Source organism: Bacillus rossius (genome assembly GCF_032445375.1).
Source record: "Bacillus rossius redtenbacheri isolate Brsri chromosome 4 unlocalized genomic scaffold, Brsri_v3 Brsri_v3_scf4_2, whole genome shotgun sequence".
NCBI lineage: Eukaryota > Metazoa > Arthropoda > Insecta > Phasmatodea > Bacillidae > Bacillus > Bacillus rossius.
In genome coordinates, this window is record NW_026962011.1 from 31,912,305 (window position 1) to 31,927,085 (window position 14,781).

Below are 14,781 nucleotides of genomic sequence, written 5' to 3' on the forward strand. Positions count from 1 at the left end.
TAATTCTAAAATTAAATTATTTTTTATAACTCATTTTGTACAGTTAATTGTTAGTGTCATGCTTTCAGGTACATTTAATTGTGAAAACAGCTTCAAAGGACTGAATTTTATGGAACTGTTTCTGACAACGAAAATTATATTATATTAATACATATCAACCATCATTGGACATAATCGAAAGCCATTTCCGCAATGATCCAATATGACGGTGTTTACAGCAAAGTATAAAGTCACAGCATGTGCATGACTTATCTTGAAAGTTCGAAACTCAATAATTATTTAGTACCATGCATTTTTACAAAATCAAGTTTTGTCAACATTTGCTGAATCAAAGACGGCGTTTTACGTTCAATGGAAAATACTTTGCTATTGTTTCTAAAGTTATTTGGTTACTCCTTTAATTTTCCACTCTGCCTAATTCATTCTATTTTCATCAGTGGTATTTAGAATCTATGTTAATAATCATATTCTAATATTTTGTAATTAAATTTAAATTTTGATGTGTGGTGCTATCTGACGTCTAATTATAGTACTGAATCATATTGGCGCGAGAATTTTCATATGTACCAAGCCCATGGTGTAATGCGATAGAATATAGTTCCCTAAACTTTAATCATTAATAAAAAGTGAACTTATTTATCACTTTGAATGGTATCCAAATATTAAATTTTGCACAAAATAAGTTACAAAAAAATTAGTCAATTTGCAGTAGTCGTAATGCGTAATACTATAATGACGTGCTGACGTATTCTTACGCGGATGTTCATTTCGTTGTACATGTGGGCGATTGCCGGTTGGGGATTCTGTGGAACAATTTTTCAGTCTTCTGGATTTAGCGAGATAATTAATAATTTGAGATACGAACAATGAATCCAGACGCTTCATTGCAACTTATTCAAATATTAGAAAAGACTGTTTCTTCAGGTATGAGTTTTGATAGTGCTTTTCCGTGCTTAAAACCTTTGTCTTTATATAGTTTCTGAAAGTCGTTATTTTTGCTTGATAAAAAGTGAGTTGTAAAAATGTTAGCCTCCAAGGGTTTACATATTTTAATTTTACTTGGATTAGAATGTATTATTTGATGGGTTAATTGTATAAAGGTGATTCATACTTCCAAATTTACTTTTGTTAAATCAATAATGTGTGTGATTCACATAACCTTCAATATGGTGGCTACAAGTTGACGAGTTATTTTACTGACATTTCGCAATTTTGTTCGGTGTTTTCCAGATAAAAATGAGTTGGAAGCAGCTCAAACTTTTCTGGAGCAAGCTTCCCAAAACAATTTGGTAAGTAGTTTTTTAAGTAATTTTAAAACGTATTTTATTATATTATTTTAGTATATATTGTTTTTTTTGTGACACTTATTTTATTTATAAATCTTACAATATTAGGAGCTTGTTTTAGTTAGGTGTCATATCGAGATATTGTGTCTTAATAAACGTAATTAACTAGAAAAGGATTTTTTTTTAATTGCTTGATAGGGTATGAAAGCATGATAACCTCTAAAATTTAGGAAGTGTTAGCAACACATATTTTGTTTAAAAAAAAGCTAAGATTCTAAAATGCATTTATCATTAATTTTTTTCCACCTCTTTTATAATCTTGTGTAACATGGCATTGCAATACTTGAAGTTCATGGTTTTAATGGTTCGTCAGGGTGTCTATTTAAAATGCTATAAATTTGTGTTAGTTGTTGGTTAGGTCAGCTACATTAATTATATATTAAAAATGTATTAATAATGAAGCTGACCTCAACACAAGAACAAGCATCACGTGATAAAATTTAACCTCAGAACCATAATGAATTAAGCACCAGTTGTATGAAATACAAAGAAAATTTAAATAACTTTCACGATGACTTAACAACTCACATCATAGACATTTAAAACTACATGCTAACATTTTTTTTTAAATATTCAACACTGAAAATTGTATCCTTTTATTAATTTGCTTCTGAAAAAAATTCTGCCTTAGATAATTTCAATGGCTAATACAAAAGTAGCTTTCCTGTTGTACAGATTGATCAAAAAGCATGTCAAGAAGTAAAGAAAATTAATTAATGTTGGAGATTTGTATGGTTTTTATCACTGGAGATGCCCTTATATAATTGCAGTAAAAGCTTCTTTAAAAGTATAAGTAGTTAAAACTAATTTATATTTTAAAATTGAATTATTTTTTAAATATTTTTATCTGATTGAAGCAAAATTTATAAATATTTGTGTAATAACTAACCATCCAAGGAAGATATAGTATTTGTCAGACAAACTATTTTTGATGATGCATAATACTAAGTTTTAAATATGTTTTTCTGACTTCAATTTTTTAGTGTATGAATATAACATATAACAGGAAAGAGGGGGGGGGGGGGGTAATGAAAGTGGTGTTTTTTAACACTAAAATTCTTTCTCGATTTACCAAAAACAAACAGTGTTTGAAAATTCCTACTAGATTCAGAGAAAAGTTTATAGGCGAAGTGGTGTATTGATATTAGTATAACCTTATTGCCATGTTTACCTACGTATATGCCTTGTGTTTGTTTCTGTTTTGATATTACGTGTATAAGTGTGAATATGAATTATTTAATAAGGAACATAGTCCCTATTAATCTTTTTTTCGTACCATGTGTGTCAAGTGTGATTCATACTCATTATTCAAGAACAAATTTTGCTTGTACGAACTCGTCCCATATAAATGGGAAGAGGGGCGATGCCATTGCCCCTCATTTGAAAGTGTCCATGGGCTAGATTGTATTAAAGCTCTGTGGAAGCACTCTAAATGGGCGGGGAGAGGCAACCCCCAAAGGTGAAAATTTGACTTTAATTAATTTTCACAACTGGTATGGATTGTGGATTGTGCTTAGTTGTGGTGGAATAGCAAGCATAGTATGTATTTGAAGATTCTCCTGCATATGGTGTTTCACGGGCCCGTCACCTGGTTTGAATTAATCTGGAAAATTAATAATTAATCTATTGTTTTCCACCCTAATTGTTTTTCCAGTTAGGCTCAATTAAGGGGGGGGGGGGGGGGGGAACGGTCTTGGCCCCAGCCGTAACCAGCACAGGATATATCTTTTAACGTATAAACTTGAGTTTCTCAGTGTCTAGTTGGAATTTTCAAATGCTGTTTAAGGGTTTCGTGAGGAATGTCTTTAGTGTTATAAAAAACCCTTTTCAGAAATTTACTATTTTATTAATAGTAAAGCCACTACTCTAGAAATTTACAAATGTATGGATTATTGGATGGTTCTTCGTTTTAAAGGCCTAACGATTGGAGTTATTTGCCACAGAAGGAAGAACTTGTGCTTATGTTGTCTCTACTAATAAGTCACTAGTCCCAGCCAAGCTAGCTGTCACAGAGGAACCAAAAGGCATTATTTCTGATTTTGCCATCAATAATTGATCATAGAGAACCACTCCTAACCTAGCTTCCAAGAACTTGACACAGCATATCCAAACAGTGTATTTCTGTAAACCTAACGAATCACCAAAATATTAACATCTTGTATGTGGTCATAAAAAATTAGTTAACAAAAATGTTTTTAGTTTTAAGTGTAAGTTCACGAACGAATGTTGTATATGTAGCTTAAAGTTGAAGACGTCTCTGTTTTTCAGTGAATAAAATAATAAATGAATAACATAATACTCTGAAAATTGTGTTTTTCAGTGCTACAGATGTTCCTTGTTTTACCTGTAAACTGTTTCTAAACAACTACTGGTTTCTGAGAAATTACAGTTTTTTTACATCAGGTTACATGCTATTACACATAACAAGTCTGTGCTTCGTGCCTTCCTTCTGATAAAAAAAAAAATCTGTCAAAGAGTTGACACTTAGGTTTGGATGCACAGTAGGGATTCCCTTTTATATATATATATATATATATATATATATATTCCCTCCACTGCGTCACAAAATCCAAATACGAAACATGCACGTACTTACATGTCGAGAGCCGCATCTAAAGTACAGTGGTGGCTGCTGTATCGCTGGACAGGATACTAATCTAACCTATAATTGGTCATTCCTCACAATATAGTAGGACTTTAAGAACTCTTGTTTTCAGGGTAAATAGAGGAAAGTCTTTAGTGTTTGAAAAAAAGCATTTCCAGAATTATATTATTCTATTTACAGAATATTCGCAATGTTATAATTTTATCAATTTACATGTAAACAATAATTTGGTGTCTATATACTAGTGTGTTAATTTCTAGTTTAACTGCTGGTGGCAAAGAAAAATCTAATACAATTATTCTCAAAGTTGTGCTTTTGAACACTACAGTACTTTGTCTATTCACCCCAAAAACAGTGTTAAAAATTCCTGCTGGATTCTGAGAAACTAATGTTTATAGATATTATGTCAGAATATCAATAGCGTTATGATGATTATGTGTGTTTATTTGTGAAAAACACTGCCAAATCATTTTCAACAAGGCCAAATAATTGAGTGGTGTTTCTTTATAAAATTTTGCATACTTGGCATTTAAATTTAGAGGAAAAGTACTGTGTAAATATGATTTCCAAAATAAACACAGCCACCCTTTTCTACATAATTTTTCCAGCCAATCTCCAATATCCTTTCTACCCCTTAAAGTAAAATATTGCCACATCTTGAAGAAATTTTGCACACTTGATGTCCAAAATAACATAAGAATTACTGCCTACAGTATGTGTGTACACACATACATACACACACAATGACATTTCAAAAAAACACCTCCATCCTGCTTTTACACCTCATAAAGCACAATTTTGTTATTGTGGGATAACATTTTGCACATGACATTTAAAATAATATACAAATAATTGTCAACATCAGATGCACCCTCAAGTTAAAGCATAATGTTACTACATATACCTAAAATTTTGCATACTTATTAGAGGGAAATTTTGTACAAATCTGATTTTGAAAAAAACTATCCACATCGCTCTGTCTGCTTGAATTTGAAAAACCACCCTTGCCCTATTGCAGCTCTTAAAGCAGAATGTTGGACATAACTTGATGAAGATTTTTATACTTGATATTTAAGCGGGGAAATGAATGTCAACATTTAATTTTGAAAAATAATATGCTCATTCTTTCCCAATGATTTTTCAAATGCACGACACCCCCCTTTTACACCCAATCCCCATTTAAAGTAGAATTTTGGCACTATTTGATAAAAGTTTGCACATATGCTGTTCAAGTAAAAAGAATTTTGCCTTCATCTGATTTTTAACAAATGCCCATATACCCCATTCCCACCTAATGAAGAATTACTTTTTGGTACTACTTGATGGATATGATATACTGTATGACGTATCCAAGTTTATCCCATGATCCTGATTTCATGATTCTGTATGATTGATCCTGTGATACATGATGCTTGCTGTTTTAATTTATAATGTCAAAAGATTCTGGACATAGTAAAAAAATTACAATACAATGTTAGGAATAAAAATAAATTCATTTTCCAAGTTTTATTTGTTCTTATAAAACGATCATAATTCATTGTTATATCACAGCTTGTGTTGTATCCAGGATTTTTCGATGTACTAAATTAAAACGGCAAGCATCACGTATTATAGGATCAATGTAATCAGGTCATGCCTTTAGGATCAAGGTAGTATATACTTGGATACGTAATACAAAATTTTTACCACTTGATTAAATTTTTCACAGTAGACATTCAAATTATCTAATGGTATCAATAAACACTTACTTTTGTATTAACCCTTTAGTTTGTACTAAGTTTAATGGCATATTTAGTAGGTACTGTTTTAAGTATTAGTGGAAACTGTGATTTGAATCTGATGGAATTTTTTTTACCCCTATTTTAAAGATTCGTAGTCCAGAAAAAAATTTAAATTTGTCTCGAAATACTGCAGTAGTGATGCTTAATTAACACAATTACAGGATCATTGCTTTCTTTAGCTTCATAGAAGCACTGCATTATCTAATGTGCCATTCAACATTGTCCATCACCCTATCATGCTATTAGGCAGATGGAGTGCTTAAGGTTTGGTCTGTTATGCCATTTTGATTTGTTTAATTTTTTCATTGTTACTTTTATTCAAGGGCTATTTCTAAAATTTTAATTTTATACTTTCTTTGCATTTGTTGTTCTACTACATGTTTTCAACAGATATTCACTTGTAGTGGGTGTAAAACGGTGTGCAAATTTAAATAATTATAATCATTTAAGTACCATTTTATACTCTTCATATTGCATTAAATGAATATCTGATGAAAATGTTTGTGGCATATGAACAAGTGCAAGGAAAGTATCTAGTTCAATTTTAGAAATAGCCCTAAAATAAAAGTAAGTACACAAAAAATTCACATGGCTTAAACACTTGTCGCTCTAAATTGGAGATAATGGAAAGATGATGGGTTAAAGGAAAATTTGCTATTTTTTCTTTCATCCATTGTGGAAGATTTTTGTGATATTGATATTTTTGTCCATTATGAGTTAAAGGTGTTACTTTATCAACTAAATAAACATGTTTAAACAACAATTTTCTTCTCTGTCACATATTACATGGTTCGTTGAAATAGGTTTGATCTATTTTGAGGCTCATCTAGTGCAGTTGTTGATGGAATTATTTGAAAAGAACTTTTTAAAAATGTTCATATTATCAGGACTGTAATGTGTAGGGTGTGAAGTGAAGAATAAAAAAAATTTTATTTTATTTTTTTCTTCTTTACAACTATATTGAGAACCCATGTGAAGCGCTGGAGTGTGTGTTTTGCACAGCCGGAGTTCGTCAAGACCCTGTCGGACATCCTGCACCATGGGGGCAACAGCCACGTGGCACGCATGGCCGCCGGCCTGCAGCTCAAGAACACGCTCACCGCCAAGGACCAGGCCGTCAAGACGCAGTACCAGCAGCGCTGGCTCTCCTTCCCCGAGGACATCCGAGTCTACGTCAAGAAGAATGTGAGTGGCGGTATAACACACCGATGATCCCAGGGAGTGTTCCTGTTGCTTTGCTTTTCAATGAAACTACTTGATTAAGAGTCATGGGTGAAGTTTTATACTATATTCCTCTTGGTAAGTTAGGCTTGAGAAAATTATATTTGATTATCCAGAGGAAAATATAAAATCGGTGACAGTTTGCATCAGTTGTAGGATTACCAGGGATCCGGATATTAAGCACATTCATTAGGCATCAAGCTAAAATTCATAGTCGTATTGTACACTCTACTCACTTATGCTTTTTCTATTAGCTGATTTTTTTTTATAGCGGAGGTTCTATGTGACAGTCACACTACTGCTAGCTTGTAGTAATTGACCAGTAATTTTAGAAGGGAGTGTCCAAACAATTTTGATCCAGATATCAAAGTAATGCAAAGATAGTGTAAGATAGTGTAACTGGGTGACCTGAATAATCCCCAAAATTTCCGGTTTTCTGACGATTACAAAAAGACGTGCGAATGTCCAGAATATGTTTTTAGCTTGGAAGAATTATTAATTGAACAGTTGAGTCGTGGTTGTGAAAGGTGATGGAAAGGTTGAACGTGGTTCGGTGCGTGGGGGCAGATCCTGTCGGCGCTGGGCACGGAGAACAGCCGGCCGAGCGCGGCGGCACAGTGCGTGGCGAACGTGGCGGTGGCAGAGCTGCCCGTCGGCCAGTGGACCGACCTGATCCCGCTGCTCGTCGGCAACGTGGTGGGCTCCACTGCCACCGAGATGCTGAAGGAGGCCACGCTCGAGGCCATTGGCTACATCTGCCAGGACATCGTGAGTAGCCCCGCCCCTCCTCCGTCGCGACCCGCAGTCGGGACTCTTGGCTGCACCAGACTCCCGGTCGAGTGTGGGAATTATCGAGTGTCGGCGCACCAACAGGGTTGGCTGCAAGTACAGGCGACTTTTAAAAACAGGGGGAAAATCTTGATATCGTAATGTTCAGGGACCGTGTGGAAAATCAGGTGGATCACAGGATATTTCCGGAATATCTTCTCACAATAATGAAAGTGAAATAGGGTTTGTTTACCTCTTTGGCGGTCACAAGGGGACTGTGAAAAAATTATGAAATGCAAAATATTGTAGGATTTGAATTTTTACTGCGAACACCTAACATAAAAGGAAGTGTTTCTATGTGTTTACATATAGGTTCATTAGCCTACGTTTAATTGCAGTAGAAGAATCAATAGCACTTGTTTTCAAATAGTTTATTCATCTCAAAAACACTTTAATTTTTCTACCTGTAACCCTTCTTCCTGCTAACTCGGAAGAGGGGTTGCGTCCCCGACCCACTCTGGGCGCGAAGGGAAATTCCAAAACTTATGAAAAGGTATGAAAGGCTACACCATAAAAAATTCCCCATACCAATGCCCAGGGGTCAGGCCAAAAACTTAAAGCATACAAAGCAGAGCAAACGTAATTTCAAATAAAGGCAAGACTTTGGGTAATTACTATTAAAAAAAAAAAAATTCAAAAATTAACATTCACTATAACAATATAACAATACACGTTTGGTTACAAAAAAAAAGGCAGTAATAATGGCAGTGTCTTAACCCATTCTCAAAAATACTCATTACAGATTAAATATTATAAAAAAATAAATAATGATAACAAATATATATATATATACATACATATATATATGTATATATGTATGTATGTATGTATGTATGTATGTATGTATGTAAATATTAACAACGGCCTTACTAATAATTAAATGATCACAACGAAGGTCGTGAGGTGTGGCCACAAAAAAAAGTTAATGTAAGATGGCCTACCTTAATACCAATTATAAAAAAAATATATAAATCTATATAAAATTCTACATAAAACGTTCTAATACAAAACAAGAATTAAACGTATTTCTCAGCTCTCATTAATTGTTCTCTTGAAATAATTTGTCACTACAAGCTTGCCATTATGTTAACATTCTAGACGTCCGCCAGCTCGCTGACCTTCTTCAATAAACTAGACAGTCTAATGCCTCGCCGACATACTGTTCCATAAAAATGAATAAATTACGCACTAACTTCAGTCCGTGCGTGCGGCAAAACTCCCTCGTATGCACTCTATAATACTGCAGAAAGTCATTAGGATTAGTAAAGTCCAATTGAAAATACGCTAATTTCGCCAAAGTCTCAAAACGTTGCTACAATTTTCCAAATGCCGCATTATTTTAAAAACACTTTCGTGTCCCACAAAACAGGCAAACGGGCGACCGTTAACAAAAACACGTCATCACATCACCAATGTGTGACATTAAAAAAAATGGGCCTCTTCTCACAAAAAGGGTGCAAAAGTTCCGTCCAAAGTAGAAAAGTTCAGCATGGGCATAAAATCAAATCACGATCTTCGCAACAGTTTGTTTAACACCGCGAGGGAAAAAACTCAATGCAGCCGCCTCTTTTTACCTTGTACGAAGAGTGCATCGCCGGGCAATCCCTTGCCCTGTCGTCCTGCGTGGTGTCTCCATGCTGACCCTGCCCATAGCCGCCCACTGCCGCCCGGCTCTTCAGACCGCCGTCACATGCTCCGTTCTCCGCACGAGTCTCGCCAAAAGTCCTCGCTTCCAGCTGATACCCCTTACTCCCGGCCGGCCGCGTCGGTGACGTCATTGCCAAACCGTCGGTAGCGCACCAAGTGGAATTCATGCGAAACACAATCAATATCACGTAATTACCAATCCATAGTTACAAAATAAAGCGCTTAGCTTAAAATAAAATATTAACAGTCACAACCATTATTTAAAGAGATGAATTAACATCAAATAAAAAATAAAAACGTAAAAATACGTAAAATAAAACTATATAAAACTTAAAGCTATTAACCTCAATAAAGCCAAATTTAATTACAAGGTTAAATGTGGCCCTGACGGCCACATACCAATCCATTTATTTGGATATTTTGTTCACAACAAACTATCCAAGAAATGCTAGAAAATGCCAGCACATTAAGGCATTTTTAATTTTTTGTTTCTAATTTGTATAAAGATGCTAATAAAAATTAGTACAACACTTATATCACAAGTGTTGGAGAGAAGTTTTTAAACAAAAAACATTCATTTTTTGAGTTTGAATATGTATATTTTTAATACTAAAGGGTCCAAACCCGTATTGTAAGGAGTTCTATCTTGCGGATAGTGTAGTATAACAGAATCACTGTTGAATGTCTGCAAATCTACAAAATATTATTTTTTTTTTAATAAGAATGATCAAATATTAATTTAGTTAAAATATTTCCATTTGTGAATACTGTTTTTTTATTTAAGTCAAATTTTGTTTTGAATATGAAATTATTCACGAATATGGAATATTTTTTTAAATTGAATTTTAACATTAAGTTAAACTTCTTTTCACTTTTCACAGGAGTCCAAGAAAAATTAATACACACGATATTAAAATGATAAAAAACAACATGGTTATGGAACCATAAGAGATCTAGTAGGAAAGATAATAAAATAACAAATACAATTTTGTAAGTTTGAAAATTGTTTTGTTGATGTAACTGATTATGTAGATAAAATTAGAGATTAGAAATTTTAAATAACAATCACAGATTATATGTTACATATAAAAACAAGGTTTTCATATAGGTTACTTTTTTTTTCAATTGAATTTTTCTTGAAAGAATTTCGTAAAAAAAAAATTATTCCGTAAGAAATGTTGTATTGAATACTTGCTGTGGTTTATGTAATGCAGAACTGGCTTGTTCTAAATGAAGTGAAGTGATTTTCGTGACATGCCGTGTGCAGGAACACGAGGTGCTGGTGAGCCAGTCCAACCAGATACTCACGGCAATCATCCACGGCATGCGGCAGACGGAGCCCAGCAACCATGTCCGCCTGGCCGCCACGACTGCGCTGCTCAACTCGCTCGAGTTCACCCGAGCCAACTTCGACAAAGAGGTCTGTGCGGGGCCTATGGTCTGCTCGGTCGGGTCGCTTGCCCGGGTGTGTGGGCCTGGGGGGTCCGTGGACGATGATCGGTCGTCTTTGCTTCCAGTCGGAGCGCAACTTCATCATGGAGGTGGTGTGCGAGGCGACGCAGTCCACAGACACGCAGGTGCGGGTGGCAGCCCTGCAGTGCCTCGTGAAGATCATGACTCTGTACTACCAGTACATGGAGACTTACATGGCGCAGGCGCTCTTCCCGGTTAGTCAACTGCTTGACTGTCCTCAGCTTGCGAGATAAGTTTACTAACAGTACCAGACAATGGTGAACAGTCTTTATTCCGGCTTGTCATCAAACAGAATGTTACCTGGCAGCAAAGTTCAACGGCTGGACCGCATGGGGCTCGTTTGGTGCCAAATTGCAGAATGTTCTGAACAGTAAAATGCCCTGTTAAAAGACCATTCCATGTAATGGTTAGTTAAATTTGGTCAATTACTCTAGGTTTTTGCTTTGGGTTATTGGAAATGTTGAGTGATGTGTAGAGCCGAGATTCAATGGTTATAAAGAAGCAAAATTCATCATTAAAAATAGCGTATTTTTTCATTATCACCGTTAAAAATTAAACTCATGTAATAATAAGTAAATATAAGCACTTGCATGGATCAATTGTTTCAACAATTCGTGGTAAGACACTTTGTCTGTAAATTAAACAATACTACTACATACAGTAGAACCCTGTTATAACGAATCTGAAGGGAGTAGTTTATATGTTCACTATAGAGGGGAAACGTTATATCTGGGAAAACTTTTATATTGGCAATACATATTCAAAAGCAAAATCTTAACTACACATAGGCCTAAGCCAAGAAAAGAACGAATGGAAATACTCAAAGCAACAGTTTTATGAGAAAGTGCAGATATTATTTTTAATGAACTATACATGTACAAACTTTCTATTACCTAATGGTTCTTGGACATCGGCGTATTATCCTTTTTTCAGGCATTTAATACTCTGTGACGTTTTCGCAGCTTGATAAAGAAGATTGTTCAGCTTGTTTAGTATTGTACTTAATGTGGATGTTGCAATTCCCAGTTCCTTTGGGAGTGAGTGGGAGTTCTTGCCACCGGGTGAAAGCCCAATTGCAGGTTAATAAGTAATAATAATAATAATATTAACACGTGCGGGACAGTGGGGTTGGAGTCTATCTTTTCAATAATGTCCAGTTATCTCGCACAGATAATGCCTTACGTTTTTTACCGCGTTTTTCACCCATTTTTATGTATGTATTTCTTATTGAAGCACATTTGCAGCTTAATAACACGAAATTATTTTTACCGTCAAAAGTAAATAAACGAAAAATAACGAGTCTGGCACATCAAAGATCACTACGTATCATTTAGTATCACAGTTGCTAAATTTGGAACGAAATATTCTCACTTTCTATGGAAAAATTTAGTCCACAGAGTTCTATCTAGTGGTAGTCTTACGAACCTTACTCGATCAAAATGTCCGAAATGTGAACAATAAAAATGAGACGTAAAAATATTGAATTTGCTGCTATAATGTACATACGTATTTGTGTGGTGGTAATTTATGTTTAATTTTGATAACATATTAAATGTACACGCGTTCGTCCATTCTTTAATTATGCAGGGAAAAATATTTTTTATTTTCACCAAACTGATCACCATTTATGGCTACATGTAGCCTACCGAGGCCACTAGAATACGACTTGTTTATATTTTGAACAGTGGACAATCGAGTAGCGTATTCCCGAGAAAAACTTCAATGTGATCCAGAATAGACGTTTTGTGAAAAAACTTGTAATTATATGAAAATATTTGAGATAAATGTGCATTATGTCGGCAAAATTTGTTCGTGGTACACGGGAAAACGTATCAACATTGACAAAAGTTGTGCGCTATATCCAATAAATTAATACATAACCTCACATCATTTTGCCGGGACTGAGACGGAAATTCACAATAAACGGGAATTCATTATAGGCGGGTTCACTATAAACGGGTTCTACTGTATATTGATTTAGTTGAACCTAAATCAGTAACTAAAACATTCAATAATAAAAATAAAGTATGCAATGTTAAAAGTACTAAATTTTTATACATGTACATTTTGTTACAGTGTTTCTCTATAGACCTTTACTCGTGACTGTTGTAAGAGCTATGAACTGCTTTTATTTACTTTACTTTGAAAAAACCATAGATAGAAACTAAATAAAGTTTTACTAAATACATAACATTTTAGGTTTTTTTTAAAATAAAAAACCTAAACTAAAGATTTGTGAAATTTATTGCATATTTTAATACCTATAATGAGGTAATTGAAGTGAATTTCGCGGTATCAGTGTTAATACGTTATTTTGTTGGAATATTAAGTATAGCGCTTGGCGTCGTTAGTACATAACTTTAATTTGGGCATCTTATATTTGCGTGGTTTCACCATCGGGCAAATTCCTTGAAAACCTGAAATGTGCATGAATTTCGAAATCAAAGTTTGGTGGTCACCCTGATGCCAGGAACGTTTGAATGTGGAAATGTTTGCTGGTTGATGTTAAGAGAACGGTGTGTGTGTGTGGCTGCAGATAACCCTGGAGGCGATGAAGTCGGACATAGACGAGGTGGCGCTGCAAGGGATTGAGTTCTGGTCGAACGTGAGCGACGAGGAGGTGGACCTGGCCATCGAGGACACGGAGGCGGCGGAGGCGGGGCAGCCGCCCGCCCGCACGTCGCGCTTCTACGCCAAGGGCGCGCTGCAGTACCTGGTGCCGGTGTTGGTGCAGAAGCTGACCAGGCAGGAGGAGTACGACGACGAGGACGACTGGAACCCCAGCAAGGCGGCGGGCGTGTGCCTCATGCTGCTGGCGACCTGCTGCGAGGACGACATCGTGCCCTACGTGCTGCCCTTCGTCAAGGACAACATCAAGAGCGCGGACTGGCGCTTCCGCGACGCTGCCCTCATGGCCTTCGGTCAGTTCTGTAGAGCCTCGCTGAGTCAGAGCGAATCCATTTACAGCTCGCAAACACATTTTATTGTACTGCTGCTGAGTACTGTCCATGCATTTTAAAAAAAAAAAAAAACCAAGGAAACTATTTTTAATATCTAGAAACACACAAAAATTGCATGTGGAGCAATTGCTTTAATTAGTGCATACCATTGTAACTATGCCATTTGGCGTTAGCCTAATGGATCTGGAGTAAGCTGGTTCAGTTTTTTTTTTTTTTCTTCCAAGTGTAAAGGTTATGCTGGGTCATTAAGCTCTTTGGTACTTAATTTGTTTTGCTTGTGGGAAACATTTATGCTCTTAATGTTTAAGAAAATTTTAATTTTGTATAATAGCATCCATCATTACTGCCGAAATTTTTGTTGACCGGTGTTACTGGTAGTTTTTGCTAAGTTACCCTTGATAGTATAAAAGCTTTCATTCTTAAATAATCTTTATTCTAGAGGTTTATTGGCAAGAACCATAGATGCTGAAGCTCGGAGTGTTGGGAAGTGGCTAGCGAAGGTGCTTGCAGGCTCCATCCTCGGGGGGCTGGACAACCTGACCTTGAAGCCGCTGGTGGAGCAGGCCATGCCCACGCTGATCGAGCTGATGCACGACCCCAGCGTGGTGGTGCGCGACACGGCCGCCTGGACGTTCGGCCGCATCTGCGAGATCATCCCGGAGGCGGCCATCAACGAGACCTACCTGAAGCCCCTGCTGGAGTCGCTGGTGACGGGGCTGAAGGCGGAGCCGCGCGTCGCCGCCAACGTGTGCTGGGCGTTCACCGGCCTGGCGGACGCCAGCTACGAGCACGCCGAGGGCACGGACGAGGGCAAGGCGCAGCCGGAGACCTACTGCTTGTCCCAGTACTTCGAGTTCATCGTGCAGCGTCTGCTGGAGACCACGGACCGCGCCGACGGCGCCCAGGTGCTTGCTGCCTTG

General features: G+C 36.4%; 1 protein-coding gene across 2 annotated transcripts in view; it reads left to right on the forward strand.

Moving 5' to 3' along the window:
* Positions 1 to 698: 698 nt before the first annotated feature.
* The window catches only part of LOC134542450 (importin subunit beta-1), a 40,083-nt gene continuing 26,000 nt past the window's right edge, over positions 699 to 14,781 (forward strand). Inside the window, exons 1-8 of one of the 2 annotated variants that reach the window (XM_063386714.1) lie at positions 699 to 924; positions 1,231 to 1,289; positions 6,735 to 6,917; positions 7,521 to 7,721; positions 10,696 to 10,848; positions 10,946 to 11,095; positions 13,438 to 13,822; positions 14,372 to 14,766. In XM_063386714.1, coding sequence (XP_063242784.1) covers positions 867 to 924; positions 1,231 to 1,289; positions 6,735 to 6,917; positions 7,521 to 7,721; positions 10,696 to 10,848; positions 10,946 to 11,095; positions 13,438 to 13,822; positions 14,372 to 14,766 — 1,584 coding nt within the window. In that variant the 5' untranslated portion in view covers positions 699 to 866. The remainder of the gene's footprint in view (positions 925 to 1,230; positions 1,290 to 6,734; positions 6,918 to 7,520; positions 7,722 to 10,695; positions 10,849 to 10,945; positions 11,096 to 13,437; positions 13,823 to 14,371; positions 14,767 to 14,781) is intronic. The other variant, XM_063386713.1, reaches the window with a different exon arrangement.